The sequence below is a fragment of the Salmo salar genome, chromosome 04, assembly GCF_965601325.2.
Source record: "Salmo salar chromosome 04, fSalSal1, whole genome shotgun sequence".
In the NCBI taxonomy this organism is placed as follows: Eukaryota; Metazoa; Chordata; class Actinopteri; order Salmoniformes; family Salmonidae; genus Salmo; species Salmo salar.
This window is the reverse complement of record NC_138294.1, coordinates 53024667-53045224: the sequence shown is the minus strand read 5'-3', so window position 1 is coordinate 53045224 and position 20558 is coordinate 53024667. Positions and strand designations below refer to the sequence as shown.

General features: G+C 44.5%; 1 protein-coding gene across 6 annotated transcripts in view; it reads right to left on the bottom strand.

The window, feature by feature from the left end:
* The window catches only part of LOC106603288 (neurofibromin), a 74600-nt gene that overhangs the window by 9135 nt on the left and 44907 nt on the right, over positions 1-20558 (bottom strand). For all 6 annotated transcript variants that reach the window (XM_082974549.1, XM_082974552.1, XM_082974553.1 and 3 more), the window contains 18 exons: positions 13833-14265; positions 13225-13565; positions 12845-13047; positions 12487-12680; positions 10974-11114; positions 6204-6483; positions 5753-5967; positions 5481-5542; positions 4852-4993; positions 4336-4437; positions 3382-3522; positions 3096-3222; positions 2878-3009; positions 2529-2664; positions 2228-2385; positions 1886-2008; positions 1655-1776; positions 1392-1492 (listed from right to left, as the gene is read on the bottom strand). In XM_082974549.1, the coding sequence (XP_082830675.1) occupies positions 1392-1492; positions 1655-1776; positions 1886-2008; positions 2228-2385; positions 2529-2664; positions 2878-3009; positions 3096-3222; positions 3382-3522; positions 4336-4437; positions 4852-4993; positions 5481-5542; positions 5753-5967; positions 6204-6483; positions 10974-11114; positions 12487-12680; positions 12845-13047; positions 13225-13565; positions 13833-14265 (3153 nt within the window). The remainder of the gene's footprint in view (positions 1-1391; positions 1493-1654; positions 1777-1885; positions 2009-2227; positions 2386-2528; positions 2665-2877; positions 3010-3095; positions 3223-3381; positions 3523-4335; positions 4438-4851; positions 4994-5480; positions 5543-5752; positions 5968-6203; positions 6484-10973; positions 11115-12486; positions 12681-12844; positions 13048-13224; positions 13566-13832; positions 14266-20558) is intronic.

Here is a 20558-nt window from a genome sequence, read left to right as displayed (position 1 = left end):
TATGAAGGCTTGTGTACACACTAACAGGAACATACAGTACCAGTGAAAAGTTTGGCCACACCTACTCATTCAAGGGTTTTTCTTTATTTTTACTATGTTCTACATTGTAGAATAATAGTGAAGACATAAAAACTATGAAATAACACATATGGGATCATGTAGTAACCAAACAGGTGTTAAACAAATCAAAATATATTTGAGATTCTTCAAAGTAGCCACCCTTTGCCTTGATGACAGCTTTGCACACTCTTGGCATTCTCTCAACCAGCTTCATGAGGTAGTCACCTGGCATGCATTTTCATTAACAGGTGTGCCTTGTTAAAAGTTAATTTGTGGAATATCTTTCCTTCATAATGTGTTTGAAACAATTAGTTGTGTTGTGACAAGGTAGGTATACAGAAGATAGCCCTATTTGGTAAAATACCAAGTCCATATTATGTCAAGAACAGCTCAAATAAGCAAAGAGAAACAACAGTCCATTACTTTAAGACATGAAGGTCAGTCAATCTGGAAAATGTCAAGAACTTTGAAAGTTTCTTCAAGTGCATTCGCAAAAACCATCAAGTGCTATGATGAATCTGGCTCTCATGAGGACCGCCTCAGGAAAGGAAGACCCAGAGTTACCTCTGCTGTAGAGGATATGTTCATTAGAGTTAACTGCACCTCAGATTGCAGCCCAAATAAATGCTTCAGAGTTCAAGTAACAGACATCTCAACATCGACTGTTCAGAGGAGACTGCGTGAATCAGGCCTTCATGGTCAAATTGCTACAAAGAAACCACTACTAAAGGACACCAATAATAAGAAGAGACTTGCTTGGGCGAAGAAACACGAGCAATGGATATTAGACCGGTGGAAATCTGTCCTTTGGTCTGATGAGTCCAAATTGGGACAATGACCCAACACACCTCCAGGCTGTTTAAGGGCTATTTGACCAAGAAGGAGAGTGATGGAGTGCTACAGCAGATGACCTGGCCTCCACAATCACCAGACCTCAACCCAATTGAGATGGTTTGGGATGAGTTGGACTGCAGAGTGAAGGAAAAGCAGCCAACAAGAGCTCAGCATATGTGGGAACTCCTTCAAGACTGTTAGAAAAGCATTCCAGGTGAAGCTGGTTGAGAGAATGCCAAGAGTGTGCCAAGCTGTCATCAAGGCAAAGAGTGGCTACTTTGAAGAATCAAAAATTTTTGATTTGTTTAACACTGTTTTGGTTACTACATGATTCCATATGTGTTATTTCATCGTTTTGATGTCTTCACTATTATTCTACAAAAATAGTAAATAGTAAAAATAAAGAAAAAACCTTGAATGAGTAGGTGTGTCCAAACTTTAGACTGGTACTGTATATATTTGTTCATGGCTTTATTGTGTTAAAATGAAACACTTACACAACTGGAAAGACCCTAGGGAAGACAACACTAGCTTCAGCTAAAAACTCGTAGAGGATTCTCTGGTCAAAATCATCAGTTGTATTCTTCACCAACGTAGCCTGTAGCATAGAGGCAAGACAGGAAGGAACAGTGAGATCCTTTACACCAGCATGTTAGAAATAGGCACAAACTAATGACGAGGAACTGTGAGAGAAGGCGTTTAAAAGAGAGAGAGACAGAAAGACAGAGGTGGAGGAGGAGAGCTGAGCGAGTGGTCTCACCAGGACCGTGAGCAGCAGAGCCTGGATCTTGGGGTCTGTGAGAACCTCTTCATCCAGCAGCACGTTGGACTCCGACACAGACACCTTCCTCAGGGTGTGGTGGGAGATTCTTTGGGTCGATTCTGTGGGATGGAGAGAGACATGAGTCAACGTCAAAGCTCAAGCATCCCTGCCACAAACATCATGTAAGTGTCAGGTGAACAGGAGACAGACACTGACCTGGACACTCACCTATTTCATAATCGTTCTCTGCCACCCTCCTCATCTTTGGAGGCGTAGTGATGCCAGACTCCATATCTGGCCTCTTTGGTGCTTTGTTGTCTGATATCAAGTGATCAAAACTCTTCCTAGTGCCTGGTGAGCCAGCATAGAAAAATACATGACGGCCATGTTAAACACACAGGTCAATTCACTTAAACACTAACAATACCTAAAATAGCACAGACCTGGTGGATCCTCTATGGATATCTAGGTCAGCATGTCTATATAGGCCAACTCCCTCTGACCAGTTCTCTCACGTTAAAACGCTTCTGTTGGTCTCTAGCAGTGCAGAATGATTGACAGGGGTCTTACCCAGCAGTTTCTTAGTGTTTGCCTGGGAAGGCTGGCCCATGTCCAGGCTCATGGACTTGCGTGTGCGGGGGCTGATCTGCCCCAGCGAGGAGTAGTGAGCCACTAGGTAGCGTTCTGACACCTTGGGGGACGTCCACGGCTGACTCTCCCGAAGAGTCCTGACACAGGAGGGAAAAACAAAACATTCATGAAAGGTGAACACATATTGTCCGTACGATTCCTTTTTGATATTGTACAATACAGAGAGCCGAAACTAATCTTCAGTCAGCTGCCCTCTCAGCAGGCAGCCCTGTAGACTCACCTGCAGCAGGGGTCGCTGTGGTGCACAGAGTACGTGTCCATGGGAACATTCTCCATGGTAACTTCCGAGAGGAGCAGGGACTTCCTGTGCTTGAGGCTACAGCGGCTGCGGACCTCTTCTGAAACAGTGAGGAGAGCTACACACACACAGGCGTCATTTCACTACGAGATCAGTTTGTTTTCTACGCAGAAACCGTTGGCATGCAAATTAAGAATATCAACGAAAATCACTTTTGTTTAAAGTCAATATGAACATGGGCATCCTGAAGATGCAAGACACTCTAATAATAAAATCAATCAATCATGAATACTCCTAGTATGGCTTCATTGAGGATCCCTCCTGAACTCACCTGCCAGGTAGGCCACACTCTGGGTGTTCACCTCAAACTTGTCACAGTTGAGGTGTTTTCCCACCAGGGCTAGCAGTGTGTGGAGGATCCGGATGGTCCGCGCCACTGTGTTGGGGGAGGGGTGTCTGTACCCTGGACAGAGACGTGGTTGGTTAGAGAAAGAGCTCAACCATACAGCCCCCTGCTGACCCAATGCTTAGACACCCCCGTCTACTTACCTTTCAACAGGTGACCCACTAGTGCAAAGTTGAAGTTGGAATTGAAGTTGAGGCCCACAAAGTGGTCCATCTGTTTACAGTGCCACTCCAGAGGCTTCCTGATCTCCATAAACACTTCCTCTGGACTCTACAGGGGAAAGAGTGGCAGGTAGGGTTTAACATTTTTTGTAAATTATTAAATCAAAGTGAAACTGTGAGAAGACCTGGCCCAAAAAAAAGTATGAACGTTTGAGCTGAAGGTTTGTGGAAGAGCATCCTTTTGAAAAGTTGTCTGTGTGTTTAGTACCTTGTCGTTGAAGACCCTGAGGCTGTCCAGTGTGTGGAGGTTCTGCTCCAGCAGGGCGGTGCCGGCAGAGTAGAGGTTGACCTCGTCCAGCTGGAGCACAGCCACGGCCACCCAGAACAGAGCCTTGTGCATGGGGGAGTCCTGGAGGAAACACAGAGGCTGTTATTTAGCCTCACCACAACTACCATCCAACACACACACACACACACACACACACACACACACACACACACACACACGTGTGTGTGCGCACACAGACGCACCATCCAGTGAGCACACACAGACACACAATCCAACACACACACACACACAATCCAACACACACGTATGTGCGCACAAACACGCACGATCCAACACACACACACACAATCCAACACACACACAATCCAACACACACACACACACACACACACATACACAATCCAACACACACACCCACACATACACAATCCAACACACACACCCACACATACACAATCCAACACACACACCCACACATACACAATCCAACACACACACCCACACATACACAATCCAACACACACGTGTGTGCGCACACAGACACACCATCCAATGAGCGCACACAGACACACAATCCAACACACACACTCACAATCCAACACAAACATACACACACACACAATCCAACACACACACAGGGCCCTGTGCGTAGGCGAGCCGCCAACAAACACACTTGCAGTCAGAGCGAGTCTCACACGACCATTTACTGCCACCATCTACCATCTATCAGCAGCCTATTTACCACAAACAGGCAGGGCCAAAATAACTTCCCTCCTCTCTGCGTGTCGGAAGGAGCTTTGGCTTCTACTTTTTAGAATGCGGTTCATACACACGCACACACACACACAAATAAGTTAGCTCACCAGAACATTTAACACATCCATCTCTTAAATTATCCTTTGAGATCGGCCATCTGTGTCTTCGTGTGTGTACCTTGTTGAGGAGAGGCTGTAGCTTGGTGAGAGCGATTACTGTGGCTTCTATCAACACCTGGCTGTTGTAGTTATCAGGTCCCTTTAGACAGCTCTCCAGACCCTATTGACAGACAAGACAACGGGTCAATTCAGTCTGCGCAGCACAGGTTATGCTACACAGAGCATCTTTCAACAGACAGACCCTAATGAGACAGGATCGGACACTGCTACAGCATTCACAACTACTTCCAAAACTTGTAGCAGAATCTATTCAAAGACTTGCAACGTTCCAACGAGAGTAGCGGTCATGTCTGTAGATTTAGAACGCCAATTGGCAGATAAAAAGTGCACGAGATGGAAGCACAGTTACTTGAAGTGATAGATTCTATTTTGACAACAGCGCTGCTTTTTTAAATTTGTTTTGTCTTTTACAAGACACAGTACAGTCATTCAAGTGGTTTCAATGAGAGGCATGTCCTAATTGTATGCATGACAGAATGTAGCGAGGAACAGGGCAGAGTGATGGGACACAGACCCGGTCTATGCTGAGCAGGGGGCTGGCCTTGCTGAGGATCCTGATGATCTGTTTGATCTGGCCGTGGGTCACCCTCTTACTGATGCAGCCAAACACCACCAGGGCTCTGGGCTGCAGGGACGGGTTGTACTGGAACGCAAACCTAAAGGAGGGAGAGCGAGAGAGAGCGAGCGAGAGCGAGAGAGAGAGAGAGAGAGAATGAATACACAGACTCCATTCACACGCATGCCTTATGAAAGCCAGTCAAGTTGACGGCGGAAGGTAGCCTAGCGATTAAGAGAGTTGGGCCAGTAACCGAAAGGTGGCTGGTTCGAAACCCCGAGCCGACTAGGTGAAAAATCTGTCTATGTGCCCTTGAGCAAGGCACTTAACCCTAATTACTCCTGTAAGTCCCTCTGGATAAGCGCGTATGCTAAATGACAAAAAGTATATATTTTTTTAAATGTAAAGGATCTGAAGCCTCTTTACATTGCTCTGACATTAGCACCAATAGTAATATAAGCCAAAAGTAATAGTAATATAAGCCAATAGTAATAGTAATATAAGCCAATAGTAATATAAGCATAATTGATTTAGAGCAAACAGTGTGGTTGGTCCTGTTCATTAGAGTGTAAATGTTGTTACCATACCTCTGAGCCAGCTCTGTCCACTGGTCCAGCCACTTACAGCCAGGGATATCCCTCATACAGGCCTTGTAGAAAAGAGGAAACACAGTTTGAGCACATTCAAAAAAATACAAAATTTGTTTAAACTATTTTTGTTTGCTAGACTGGATTTATTTGAAGGCAAGTAGAATATTACATTTGGTTGGTGTTCACCCAGCATCTAAACCCGTACAGACAGTAGTTTCATAGAGACGATGGAATAATGAGTGACCATGTCAGTGTGGTGATCTCCTGACCTCCATGATCTCCAGCAGGGCCTCGGTGACTGTCTCCAGGGAGGACAGGGCGAAGGTCTCCCTCTCGTAGGAGCCGGGGGAGAAGGAGCGGTCGCGGTAGCTGGAGCGGAAGGCGATGACCGCAGCAGACTTGACCTTACTGATGCCGAACAGCAGGTAGAACTTAGGCAGGGAGAACTCTGTCAGGCTCAGCCTCAGGACCTGCTTGGTCTCCTCTGGAAGAGAGCAGCACACAGGGGAATAGTTATCAGTTAGTCTCAGCAAGGCTATACAGTACATCAATGAAAAATCTCCCAAAAGTGTACATCTCTAGCTATCCATCTACTTTCAAAACACTGAATCAAGACATGACACTCATCAACCCTCTGCCTTTTAAATAGTTTCACTTCTCTCTGTCTGTCCTCTCTTCTCTACAGCCAGGGCCAGGATGTTTTGTGTGTGGCCTCCTCACCACTGAAGTTGAGCTGGGAGCAGGTACAGAGGGAGTGGATTATGTTGATGACCAGGCCGTGTGTGGAGGCGCGGAGGGACAGGGGGCCGGTGGCCACCAGCAGAGTGACCACGTGGAACAGGTAGGGCAAGTGAGTGGCCACGTCCAGAGAGTTGTTGAAGGACAGCATGAGCATGTAACGGGCCAGGATGGCGATGTCATCCCACATCAGGTGTTGCTCCAGGGTGGGCGTGGGAGACAGACACGTCTTATCGATGATCTTACACATGCGGATGATCACCTGCAGACCAGACAAGGGATAAAGTTAAGGTTACATCAAAGGTCTGGTACGTAGCACATCACATTACCACATCCCATCTTCTATTATCTCTCCCATCCACCGATGATAAAGAGCAGGATGACTCAGGACTCTTTCATGTCATTTAGCATCACAAGGAAGATGCCTTATCTGTCCTGTCGTTAAAGGTTACAGGCAGAATTGGGAATGCAGCAAGTCATGTTTTATATCGCAGTCTGGTGTTAATCAATTGTGCAATAACAATGTAAACCTGTGTTCAGTGTTTTGCCTTGACATACAAGTACAGATAGAAGAGAAAAGAGATGTCACCCCACACAGACTGGCCTTTGTATTCAGTGGCCATACTGTTCCTGGCACTAGATCACATGATCAGCATTTTGTGAGGTAAGTTATGGATACTTCATTGGGCAATACACTCAATGCTCTCTTTAGGAGTAGAAAAGTAGCTCAACAGTCAAAAGGAAATGACAAATAAAAGCAGGACACCACATGTGACATAAATAGGGTAGGCACTTTTAAAATGTGTCTGCTTGTATGTTTGGTTTGTGAGATGTTTAAAACAGGCTTTCATATATACTGTAGTGGTATGGTTCAACAGCTAACTGTAATCAGGGTATCTGCACGTTCTATTAAGTTTAATTTAACACAAGACGTTTTTAATACCACTTGGAATGCAATTTAATACCAATGTTGAAGTATGCATGCAGCACACGTCTGCTAATATTCTCCTCCAGAAATGAGCCCATGTTGGCAAAAAGTAGTATTTTTAGGGCTGGCTCTTTCCCCAAAGGCTATAGCCTACACGGCGCATATTAAAATCAGGCAGATGTGCTATTTTAACAATGAGCATTCACCTGTAGACTAACGGAGTAGTAGCATAGTGGCTAGGTTATAGATGGCCAGAGCATGGGGTTGCCCATCTGCATTTGTCAACTCAATGGGCTAATCATTAGCTGGATCACAAACTCTTAAGTGTTCAGAAAATTATACTCAATACCATAATGATAACAATGTGAAAAAATGCCTTAAAGTCAAATTTACATCACTGTTACTGTATAAAATAGTGGTCAACTCTGGGTGTGCAGGCTTTTGATCCAGCACTGTTCAAACACACAAGGTCCTTCCCTCATTCAGTGAATCAGGTATCAAACGGCTGTACTTCGAAAGCAGGGTAGCTAAGCGGGAGGGTTCTAGACTGACTTTTTCCAGTGCCAAGTAAGACATGAAAACAGACATTTAATCTAACAAGTTCAGGGAATGCATGATGGATATTTTTATGTGCAACATGTCAAAATAGGATCCAGAGTAATCCAATATCTTTAGAAATGAATTTGCCTGAATGTTTTTTGTGCATTTTGGCCTAGGGGCTATAATGCTACATCATTTCCCAACTGAGGAAGTGGGAATTTAAAACACATTAGCTAGATTGCTACCTCAAAATATGCTATTATTGCTAGATAGCCACGCAAAAATTTTCCATTGGTAGGCCTATATAGGCCTCTTGTTGATATATTCACCGTAAATGGCACGCTCATCTCCGTTCCGCTGGCACATCATCTCAATGACATACTCTGTTTGTAAAGTGGTGTTATTTCCTCTATATTGACAGTTGATAAATCATTCTTACTCACATAAATCTCACATGAAGCTCTCCTCTTTTTTAACAATGGTCTTTCCTGCAATTACAGTGCCTTCAGAAAGTATTCACACCCCTAGACTTCTTCCACATTTTGTTACGTTACAAAGTGGGATAAAAATATATTTGTCATTTTTTGTAAACGATCAACACAAAATATTTGAACATTTGAAAAAAAAAAAAGATAAAAGAAAAACAGTCATACTTTGATTACATATGTATTCAACCCCTCGAGTCAATACATGTTAGAATCATATTTGGCAGTGATTACAGCTATGAGTCTTTCTGGGTAAGTCTCTAAGAGCTTTGCACACCTGGATGATATAATATTTTGAACATTATTCTTAAAATTCTTCAATCTCTGTCAAGTTAGTTGTTGATCATTGCTGGACAGCCATTTAAGTCTTGCCATAGATTGAAGCCGATTTAAGTCAAAACTGTAACTAGGCCACTCAGGAATATTCAATGTCATTTTGGTAAGCAACTCCAGTGTAAATTTGGCCTTGGGTTTTAGGTTAGTGTCCTGCTGAAAGGTACATTTGTCTCCCAGTGTCTGTTGGAAAGCAGACAACCAGGTTAGTTTTACACACCCATAACACGATGCGGCCACCACAATGCTTGAAAATATGAAGAGTGGTACTCAGTAATGTGTTGTGTTCTGGATCCGTCTTCAGTTTTCTCCCATCACAGCCATTAAACTCTGTAACTGTTTTAAAGTCACCATTGGCCTCATGGTGAAATCCCTGAGCGGTTTCCTTCCTCTCCGGGAACGCCTATATCTTTGTAGTGACTTGGTGTATCGATACACCATCCAAAGTGTAATTAATAACTTCACCATGCTCAAAGGGATATTCAGTGTCTGCTTTTTGTTTTTTTTCACCCATATACCAATAGGTGCCCTTTTTTGCAAGGCAAACTCCCTGGTCTTTGTGGTTGAATCGGTGTTTGAAATTCACTGCTCGACAGAGGGACCTTACAGATAATTGTATGTATGTGTGGGGTACAGACATGAGGTAGTCATTCAAAAAGAACGTTAAACACCATTATTCCACACAGAGTAAGTCAAAGGGGTTGAATACTTGACTCAAGACATTTCAGCTTTTTATTTTTTATTAATTTGTAAAAAAATGCAATATTCTGTGCAGGCCAGTGACATAAAATCTAAATGTAATGCATTTTAAAGTCAGGCTCTAACACAAAATGTGGAAAAAGGGGTGTGAATACTTTCTGAAGGCACTGTACATTTTGAAATGTTGCTCAACTGTCAGAATGCATCTCTATTTTTTTTTGTCACGGTGGTATTAAGCAGCGGCACAATATAATGGAAACACTGTAGTCACTCCGTCAAGACCTTTGAAAACTGAATTTAAGACATTAAGACTTTTTAAGGCCTTTAAATCAGATAAATTAATTTAAGACTTTTTAAGGACCCGCAGACACCCTGTGTAATGTAATCTGTAACATTGGCTAATTTGTTAGCTACTCCAATTAATTCAGTGACATAACACAATCACATCTTGCCATGAAGCAGTATAATAAATGTACAGAACGGATCTTTCATGGCATTTGATAGAACAAGGGACATCTGGAAAGAATGTATTCATGTGTGGAGCATCTGTATTGATGTTTGTAGCATATTTTCTTGTCTACACTCAAGTCACAGAATCGATCTTAAGGGTGTGAAAAATATACACAAGTATGTGGAAAGCCCTTAATTTATGGATTCGGCTATTTTAGCCACACCCGTTGCTGAGGTTCATAAAATCAAGCACATAGCCATACAACCTCCATAGACAAACATTGGCAGTAGAATGGCCTTACTGAGGAGCTCAGTGGCTTTCAACGTGCCACCATCATAGTCAGTTCATTAAATGTCTGCCCTGCTAGAGCTGCCCCGGTCAACTGAAAGTTATGTTATTGTGAAGTGGAAACGTCTAGGAGCGACTCAGCCGCGAAGTGGTAGGCCACACAAGCTCACAGAACAGGACCGCGAAGTGCTGAAGTACGTTGCGCGTAAAAATCGTCTGTCCTACCGTCTGTCCTACCGAGATCCAAACTGCCCCTGGAAACAACATCAGCACAATAACTGTTCGTCGGGAGCTTCATGAAATGGGTTTCCATGGCCAAGCCTAAGATCACCAGGTGTAATGCCAAGCTTCGGCTGGAGTGGTATAAAGCTCGCCGCCATTGGACTCTGGAGCAGTGGAAACACTTTCTCTGGAGTGATGAATCACGCTTCACCATCTGGCAGTTCAATGGACAAATCTGGGTTTGGCGGATGCCAGGTAAAGGCTACCTGCCCGAATGTAGTGCCAGCTGTAATGTTCGGTGGACTAGGAATAATGGTCTGGGGCTATTTTTCATGGTTCGGGCTAGGCCCCTTAGTTCCAGTGCTTCCAACTTTGGGGAAGTCCCTTTCCTGTTTCAGCATGACAATGCCCCCGTGCACAAAGCAAGGTCTATGCAGGAATGTGTGTGTCGAGATCGGTGTGAAGAACTTGACTGGCCAGCACAGAGCCCTGACCTCAACCCTGTCTAACACCTTTGGGATGAATTGGAACGCCGACTGCAAGCCAGGCCTAATCGCCCAACATCAGTGCCCGATCTCACTAACGTTTGTGGATGAATGGAAGCAAATCCCCGCGGCAATGTTCCAACATCTAGTTCAAAGCCTACCCAGAAGAGTGGAGGCTGTGATAGCAGCAAAGGGGGACCAACTCCATATTAATGCCCTTGATTTTGGAACGGGTTGTTCAACAAGGTGTCCACATACTTTTGGTCATGTATCGTATGTCGCACTGGTAATTCTTGAGGTGTTTGTGTGCGCATTTCTCACCTTGCTGGACACCAGCTTGACATTCCCTGAGGCCAGTGCCACAGCTGTGTCGGCCATGACCTCAGCCTTGATGGAACCCAGGCCTCCTGTAGCGCTGGTCTTGATGAAGCTGTCCAACACCACGTCCAGCAGGTCAGTTATCTACAGAACAGGGACAACAGGACAAACCATAAACTCATCTCCATTAATAGACCACAGAGGTGTGATGCAACCCAGAACCTTCACCGAAGTTCCCACAGTAGACCTATAAATACTGGGACTTGCACAACGGCCTCAGCGCATGCTTTTTTTGTCTCAAGTCATTTCTCTTTCAGAATGACTTCTCAATACACAAAGCTTTCAGTGGCAAGCATGATAACTGGTGAGAGCTGAAAAGTACAGAGACGCTGACACACAAGACAGAATCATTTGTAATGACTACAAACAGTACCTTCAGAAAGTATTCAGACCCCTTGACTTTTTCCACATTTTGTTGTGTTACAGCCTGAATTTAAAATATATTACATTGAGATTTTGTGTCACTGGCCTATACACAATACCCCATAATGTCAAAGTAGAATTGTGTTTTTCTAAATTTTGACAAATGATTTAAAAATGAACAGCTGAAATCTATTTAGTTAATAAGTATACAACCCCCCTAAATAAGTTGAGCAGTAAAAATGTGTTTAAAGTCCCAAAATAAGTTGCATGGACTCACTGTGTGCAAAATTGTGTTCAACAAAATAATGACTTGTTTTTTGTTGGACATAAGACTGTAAAAACACCTGTAAATAAGCTCCAAGTGATTTTAATTTAAGAAATCTGTTCCCAAGTATTGCCACACATAATAGAGAGACGTGATTATATACAAATGTAAGCAAGGTTTTAAATTATTATGTTTTAGTCAAACATTGTATCTGTTTGGGCTTCTTGCGGTCAATTTACAGTCGACAAATTATGTTCCGGGCCCCCGATCATCCGCTCAAGAAAAGAAAAACAGCCCATGGCTGAATCTAGTTGATGATCCCTGGCATAGGGTGTCCCTGTCCAGCGTCTATAACATCCGGAACAGTGGGTCCACTGAATCCTTCAGCCATTTCCCAGTGCATGAATCAGCAGTAGCATTAAGGCAATAACAGACACTGCACAGGCTCAGTAATATTCAATATACCACCTGGTACTCTACACTGCACCTAAGAGACTGCTGTCCTGTGTACATAGTCATTGAACACTGGTCACTTTAATAATGTGTACATACTTCATGTGTACTGTATTCTAGTCATGGCTCATCACTACTGCTGTACACACCTTTTCTATTCATATACTGTCCATACACACTACTTTTATTGATATTTCTTATTTTTAAGATTTGTGTGCATGGTTTTGCTAGGTATTACTGCACTGTTGGAGCTAGAAACAAAAGCATTTCGCTGCACCTGCGATTACATCTGCAAATATGTGATTTGATTTTGATTTGAAATACTGGATGATACATGGGCTAAAACCCATACAGAGAGCAGAGAGAGACCCCCACCTGTCCAAGACTACCCCAGATCTTAGCCTGGATAGAAGGGTACATCTGCTTCTCGTTGATGGTCATGGTGATGAGCTTGTCCAGGATGGCGGTGACCCGCTGGCGCTTGGCGTCGTCGTTGTGCTTACAGAACCTCACCAGGTTGAGCAGCCAGGGGGTCATGTACTCCAGACACAGGTGTTTCAACTCAATACCTAAACACACATCAGAGAGGATGTTACAGTGTGTGTGTGTGTGTGTGTGTGTGTGTGTGTGTGTGTGTGTGTGTGTGTGTGTGTGTGTGTGTGTGTGTTTGTGTGAGTGCATGTGTGCGTGCGTTAAGCGTATGTGTGTGGAAGGCAGGAACAAGGACACTGACTAGATTTGCTGAAGCCAGAGATACACTCTTCCAAGAACTCCAGGGTGAGGTGTGGTTCGTTGGCGGCCAGTGTCTTGCTGATGGACACTATGAAGAGGGTGTTGTTTGCAGGGATACACAGGCCCGACGTCTCCAGCAGCTGGCCTTCTATCTTCAGGTTGAAGGTGCAGGTCAAGGCACAGAGCAGGTTGTAGGCCGCCGATCTGAAACCAGCAGACAGAGAGGGAAGGAGAAAAATACAAATAAAAAAAAATAGTACGTAAGTAAGCATCATAGATGTATATTTCAAACATCCCAAGAAGCCTAACAGTCTGCTCTCATAGTCCCACCAAAATCTATACTAATCACATATGACTATTTTCCACAGCTGTGTTTCTGACCTGAGGCTGGGGTCGGAGCTGCCCAGGTTGAGCAGGGCAATGTTGAGCAGGGTCCCCGGCACGTCTTTGGGCCTGATCTTGGTGTGCTGCGGGATTGAGTCCGGCTGGGACAGCTCCCAACGCGTCCTGATGTGGATGATGGACTGGACGATGGCCTCACACTCCTGGTGCATGAAGGTGAGCGGCGTGCCCTGGTTGGCGATGGTAAGTGTGAACTGGTTCTCATCCACCAGGCAGATCTCCTCTATCTCTGAGGCGTAGTAGATGTCGTTGAGGAAGACCGACTGACCCAGGACCCGGGTACGCTCTGCTGACGTCACCTGGACTGCAGTGGAGCCCACCTGGGGACAGCAGAGACAGCTCATCGAGACTGAGTCACAATGATATTTGGCCCACAAAAGAGTAACATGGTTAAAAAAAACTTCCATTATCAGCCGGAGTCTGGTTTAGTGGTTGACCCTTCAGACCACAGCTACTTCCGGGGGACAAGCATCCATCTCAGACATTCCTGTCTGTGCCCCTAATTACTTTCAATTACATCCCACAGCCCAAAAAGTATGTAGGAATCATATAACATTATAAATCTACTGACTCCCTCATGTCCTGACCTTAATGGAGACCTTGGTATCCTTGTGGGCCAGTTTGAGGGCGTTGTGGAACACCTTGAGGTCCTCCTCCAGGGCTAGCGTGGCCGCAGGCAGCTTCTGCTGGTCAGGCTCCACGTGCTCCGCTAGCCGCGCTGGTGAATCAATGAACAGCAGCTTCTTGCTCCCCTTCAGGCCTGTCAGCAGTCTCTCGTGGTACTTGGTGTACTCCCTCACCCACGTGTTGCAGTTGTAGATGTAGATGGCAGCCACGTTCTCGTAGGCGAAGCCCGGGAACACCACGAACCACTTGGACAGGAAGTCGGTCTTGAAGCGGTTGCTGGGTCCGGCGTGGGTCAGGTCCACCACAATCTCATAGGGCTTGGCATAGTAGGGCTTCAAGGTCAGCAGCACGTGGTAGATGAGAAGGTCACCGTTGATCTGGCCCGTCTTGAATCTGGGAGGGTAAAGAGGGAGACGGGGACGTCACAGAAGCATTGGTGGTTTTCATTGGAATTTAAATAAGGTGCACGGGACAGGAAGTGTGTATCATGCAAACCTGATTGCATCACAGTTCAACACTTGACTCGGTTGGAAAATGACAGACATTGTGAACTGGGTTAACAAGCAGACATGGGCTCTCAAATCCTCAAAATGTTCTACAGCTGCACCATTGAGAGCATCTTGCCTGGCTGCAACACTGCTTGGTATGACAACATCACCACCCTCGATCGCATGGCGATACAGCCAAGTACATCTCCCTGCCATCCAGGACCTCTATATCAGGTGGTGTGAAAGGAAGGCCTGGAAAATCGTTAGACTCCAGCCACCCAAGCCATAGACTGTTCTCTCTGCTTCCAGTCAGCAAGTGGTACCAGTGCTTCAAGTCTGGCACCAACAGGCTCCTGAACAGCTTCTATCACCAAGCCATAAGACTGCTAAATAGCTAACAAAATGGCTACACAGACTGAGTTAACCCTTGTATTTTATTTTTGCACCATCTCTATGCACACTCATAGGACTCCACACACACACACACTTCCCTGCACATTGTAAATACTGTATGGTATTGGAACTGACCCTGTATTTTGCTTCTTACTTTCTTGTGTATTTTTGTTCTACCTTGTGTTATTTGTAGTGCTACACTGATGTTGATTACTGCATTGTTGGGTTTGGAGCTTGAGAGAAAGGCATTTCACTATACTTGAGCACGTGACAAACTTGGAACTTGAGTCTGCAAACACAGAAATTAGAAACAGGGAGGAGGAATGACTGATGTACAGTAAAATACAGCTTTCAATTAAATATTTGGTTAATAACAGAAATATCAAATAATTTAATTACTCTGACCATGCAAGACATTCATTTGTTGAATAACGCCTACCTACAGTAGCATTAGTATGTGATAACGGCACCGGAAGGGATGGCTGCCATTTTATGGGCTCTTAACCAACAATGATATATTGATTGTTTTTCGCATTGTTTGTAACTTATTTTGTACATAATGTTGCTGCTACCGTCTCTTATGACCGAAAAGAGCTTCTGGAAATCAGAACACCGATTACTCACCTTGAACTGGATGAAGAATGTTTCTTTAATGAGTCAGACGAGAAGGATTTACTCCAGGCACCCGACGATGCCCTCATCCCCGTCATTCGCAGGATACGTTTTTTTAGATATCGCGGAAGGAGATCGGGGTGCCTTGTAAGGATCCGGCAACGAGTGGCTAATCTGCCTTTGCCATCGGTACTATTGGCCAACGTACAGTCGCTGGATAATAAAGTGGACGAACTACAAGCACGTAATGTCCTATCAACAGGACATTAAAAACTAACATCTTATGTTTCACCAAGTCATGGCTGAATGACGACCTGAATAACATACAGCTGGTGGCTTACACACTGTATCGGAAGGTCAGAACTGCAGCCTATGGTAAGACAAGGGGTGGCAGTCTATGTATATTTGTAAACAGCAGCTGGTGCACGATATCTAAGGAAGTCTCGAGGTTTTGCTCACCTGAGGTAGAGTATCTCATGATAATCTGCAGACCACACTATCTACCAAGAGAGTTGTCATCTATATTCTTTGTAGCTGTCTATTTACCACCACAAACCGATACTGGAACCAAGACTGCACTCAATGAGTTGTATACAGCCATACGCAAACATGAAAACGCTCATCCAGAGGCGGCGCTCCTAGTGTCCGGGAACTTTAATGAAAGGAAACTTAAATCCCTTTTTACCTAATTTCTACCAGCATGTTAAATGTGCAACCAGAGGGGGAAAAAAATAACTCTAGGCCACCTTTACTCCACACACAGAGCAGTACAAAGCTCTCCCTCGCCCTCCATTTGCCAAATCTGACCATAACACTATCCTCCTCGGTCAATAAAAAAAAAAAATGGTCAGATGAAGCAGATACTAAGCAACAGGACTGTTTTACTAGCACAGACTGGAATATGTTCTGGGATTCTTCCAATGCCATTAAGGAGTAGACAACATCAGTCACTGGCTTCATCAATTAGTGCATCGATGTCTTCGTCCCCAAAGTGACTGTACGTACATACCCCAACTAGAAGCCATGGATTACAGGCAACATCCACACTGAGATAAAGTGCAGAGCTGCCGCTTTCAAGGAGCGGAACTCTAACCCGGAAGCTTATAAGAATTCCCGCTATGCCCCCCGACGAACCATCCAACAGGCAAAGCACCAATACAGGACTAAGATCGAATCGTACCACACCGGCTCCGATGCTCGTCGGGTGTGGCAGTGCTTGTAAACTATTACAGACTACAAACAGAAACACAACCACGAGCTGCCCAGTGACACGAGCCTACCAGACAAGCTCAATTACTTCTATGCTTGCTTGGAGGCAAGTAACGCTGGAACATGCATGAGAGCATCAGATGTTCCGGATGACTGTGTGATCACGTTCTCCTTGGCCGATGCGAGTAAGACCTTCAAACAGGTCAACATTGACAAGGCCGCAGGACCTGACGGATTACCAGGACGTGTACCCCGAGCATGCGCTGACCAACTTGCAAGTGTCTTCACTGACATTTTCAACCTCTCCCTGTCTGAGTCTGTAATACCAACACCAAGGTAACCTGCCTAAATGACTACCGAACCGAAGGCGCTCAAGTCTGTAGCCATGAAGTGCTTTGAAAGGCTGGTCATGGCTCACATCAACACCATTATCCCAGAATCCCTAGACCCACTCCAATTTGCATACCGCCCCAACAGATCATGCCATCTCTATTGCACTCCACACTGACCTTTCCCACCTGGACAAAAGGAACACCTATGTGAGAACGCTATTCATTGACTACAGTTCAGTGTTCAACACCATAGAGCCCTCAAAGCTCATCACTAAGCTAAGGACCCTGGGACTAAACACCTCCCTCTGCAACTGGATCCTGGATTTCCTGACAGGCTGCCCCCAGGTGGTAAGGATAGGTAACAACACAGGGGCCACTCAGGGGAGCATGCTCAGTCCCCTCCTGTACTCCCTGTTCACCCAAGACTACGTGGCCAGGCACGACTCCAACACCATCATTAAGTTTGCAGACGACACAACTGTGGTAGGCCTGTTCACCGACAACGACGAGACAGCCTATAGGGAGGTCAGAGTCCTGACCGTGTGGAGCCAGGACAACAACCTCTCCCTCAACGTGATCAAGACAAAGGAGATGATTGTGGACTACAGGAAAAAGAGGACCGAACACACCCCCATTCACATCGACAGGGCTGTAGCGGAGCAGGTTGAGAGTTTAGTTCCTTGGTGTCCAAATCACAAACAAACATCCAAGCACACCAAGACAGTCGTGAAGAGGACACGACAAAACCTATTCCATCTCAGGAGACTGAAAATATTTGGAATGAGTCCTCAGATCCTCAAAAGGTTCTACAGCTGCACCATCGAGAGCATCTTGACTGGTATGGCAACTGCTCGGCCTCCAACCGCAAGGCACTACAAAGGGTAGTGCGTACCTCCCAGTACATCACTGGGGCCAAGCTTCCTGCCATCCAGGACCTCTATACCAGGCGGTGTCAGAGGAAGGCCCTAAAAATTGTCAAAGTCTCCAGCCACCCTAGTCATTAACGGTTCTGCACAGCAAGCGGTACCAGAGGGCCAACTCTAGGTCCAATAGGCTTCTAAAAAACAGCTTCTACCCCCAAGCCATAAGACTCCTGAACATCTAATCAAATGGCAACTGGAACTATTTGCATTGCCCCCACCTCTTTTTTTTTTACAGTGCTGCTACTCTGTTTATTATAAAGGCATAGTCACATGTACAGTTGAAGTCGGAAGTTTACATACACCTTAGCCAAATACATTTAAACTCAGTTTCACAATTCCTGACATTTAATCCTTGTAAAAATTCTCTGTCTTAGGTCAGTTAGGATCACCAGTTTATTTTAAGAATGTGAAATGTCAGAATAATAGTAGAGAATTATTTATTTCAGCTTTTATTTCTTTCATCGCATTCCCAGTGGGTCAGAAGTTTACATATACTCAATTAGTATTTGGTAGCATTGCCTTTAAATTGCTTAACTAGGGGTCAAACGTATCGGGTAGACTTCCACAAGCTTCCCACAATAAGTTGGGTGAATTTTGGCCCATTCCTCCTGACAGAGCTGGTGTTACTGAGTCAGGTTTGTAGGCCTCCTTGCTCGCACACACTTTTTCAGTTCTGCCCACAAATGTTCTATAGGATTGAGGTCAGGGCTTTGTGATGGCCACTCCAATACCTTGACTTTGTTGTCCTTAAGCCATTTTGCCACAACTTTGGAAGTATGCTTGAGGTCATTGTCCATTTGGAAGACCCATTTGCGACCAAGATTTCACTTCCTGACTGATGTCTTGAGATGTTGCTACAATATATCCACATAATTTTCCTCCCTCATGATGCTGACCTATTTTGTGAAGTGCACCAGTCCCTCCTGCAGCAAAGCAGCCCCACAACATGATGCTGCCACCCCTGTGCTTCACGGTTGGGATGGTGTTCTTCGGCTTGCAAGCCTCTCCCTTTACCCTCCAAACATAACAACGGTCATTATGGCTAAACAATTCTATTTTTGTTTTAACAGACCAGAGGACATTTCTCCAAAAAGTACGATATTTGTCCCCATGTACAGTTGCAAACCATAGTCTGGCTTTTTTATGGCGGTTTTGGAGCAGTGGCTTCTTCCTTGCTGAGCAGCTTTTCAGGGTATGACGATATAGGACTCGTTTTACTGTGGATATAGATACTTTTGTACCCGTTTCCTCCAGCGTCCTCACAAGGTCCTTTGCTGTTGTTCTGGGATTGATCAGCACTTTTCGCACCAAAGTACGTTCATCTCTAGGAGACAGAACACGTCTCCTTCCTGAGCGGTATGACGGCTGCATGGTCCCATGATGTTTATACTTGCGTACTATTGTTTGTACAGATGAACGTGGTACCTTCAGTCATTTGGAAATTGCTCCCAAGGATGAACCAGACTTGTGGAGGTCTACAATTTTGTTTCTGAGGTGTTGGCTGATTACTTTTGATTTTCCTATGATGTCAAGCAAAGAGGCACTGAGTTTGAAGGTAGACCTTGAAATAAATCCACAGGTACACCTCCAATTGACTCAAATTATGTCAATTAGCCTATCAGAAGCTTCTAAAGCCATGACATAATTTTCTGGAATTTTCCAAGCTGTTTAAAAGGCACAGTCAACTTAGTGTATGTTAACTTCCGACCCACTGGAATTGTGATATAATTCACTAAGTGAAATAATCTGTCTGTAAAAAAATTGTGTCATGCACAAAGTAGATGTCCTAACCGACTTGTCAAAACTATAGTTTGTTAACAAGACATTTGTGGAGTGGTTGAAAAATACGTTTTAATGACTCCAACATAAGTGTATGTGAACTTCCGACTTCAACTGTACATATTACCTCAATTACCTCGACTAACATTGACTCTGTACCAGTACCCCCTGTATATACTGCTGCTCTTTGTTACTTTTATTTGTTTTCTTTTTAGGTCTTTTTCTTAAAATTGCATTGTTGGTTTATGGGCTTGTAAGTAAGCATTTCACTGTAACAAATACAATTTGATTAGTAATTATAACAAACACTTCTTGTCTCCAAGACAACACAGCATGTTTCCACTCCTCTCAACAGCCCACCTGTTGTAGGGTGTTAACCATAGTGCTTACTCTCTGGCTTCTGTGTGACCAAGCTAATCATCACACACACACAAACTGATATACAGGTAACTTCCAAAATAAAGGAAACACCAACATAAAGCATCTTAATAGGGCATTGGGCCAGAACAGCTTCAATGCACCTTGGTATAGATTCTACAAGTGTCTGGAATTCTATTGGAGGGATGCGACGCCATTCTTCCACCAGAAATTCCATCATTTGGTGTTTGTTGATGGTGGTGGAAAACACTGTATCAGTCGCGGCTCCAGAATCTCCCATAAGTGTTCAATAGGGTTGAGATCTGGTGACTGCGACAGACATGCCATATGGTTTACATCATTTTCATGCTCATCAAACCATTCAGTGACCACTCGTGCCCTGTGGATGGGGACATGGTAGCCAAAATAATGGGAAAAATAATGGCCTGCCCAGCATTTTTATACATGACCCTAAGCATGATGGGGTGTTAATTGCTTAATTCAATCAGGAAGCACACCTGTGTGGATTCAAGTGCTTTCAATATACTTTGTGTCCTTCTTTTACTCCAGTGTTTCCGTTATTTTGGCAGTTA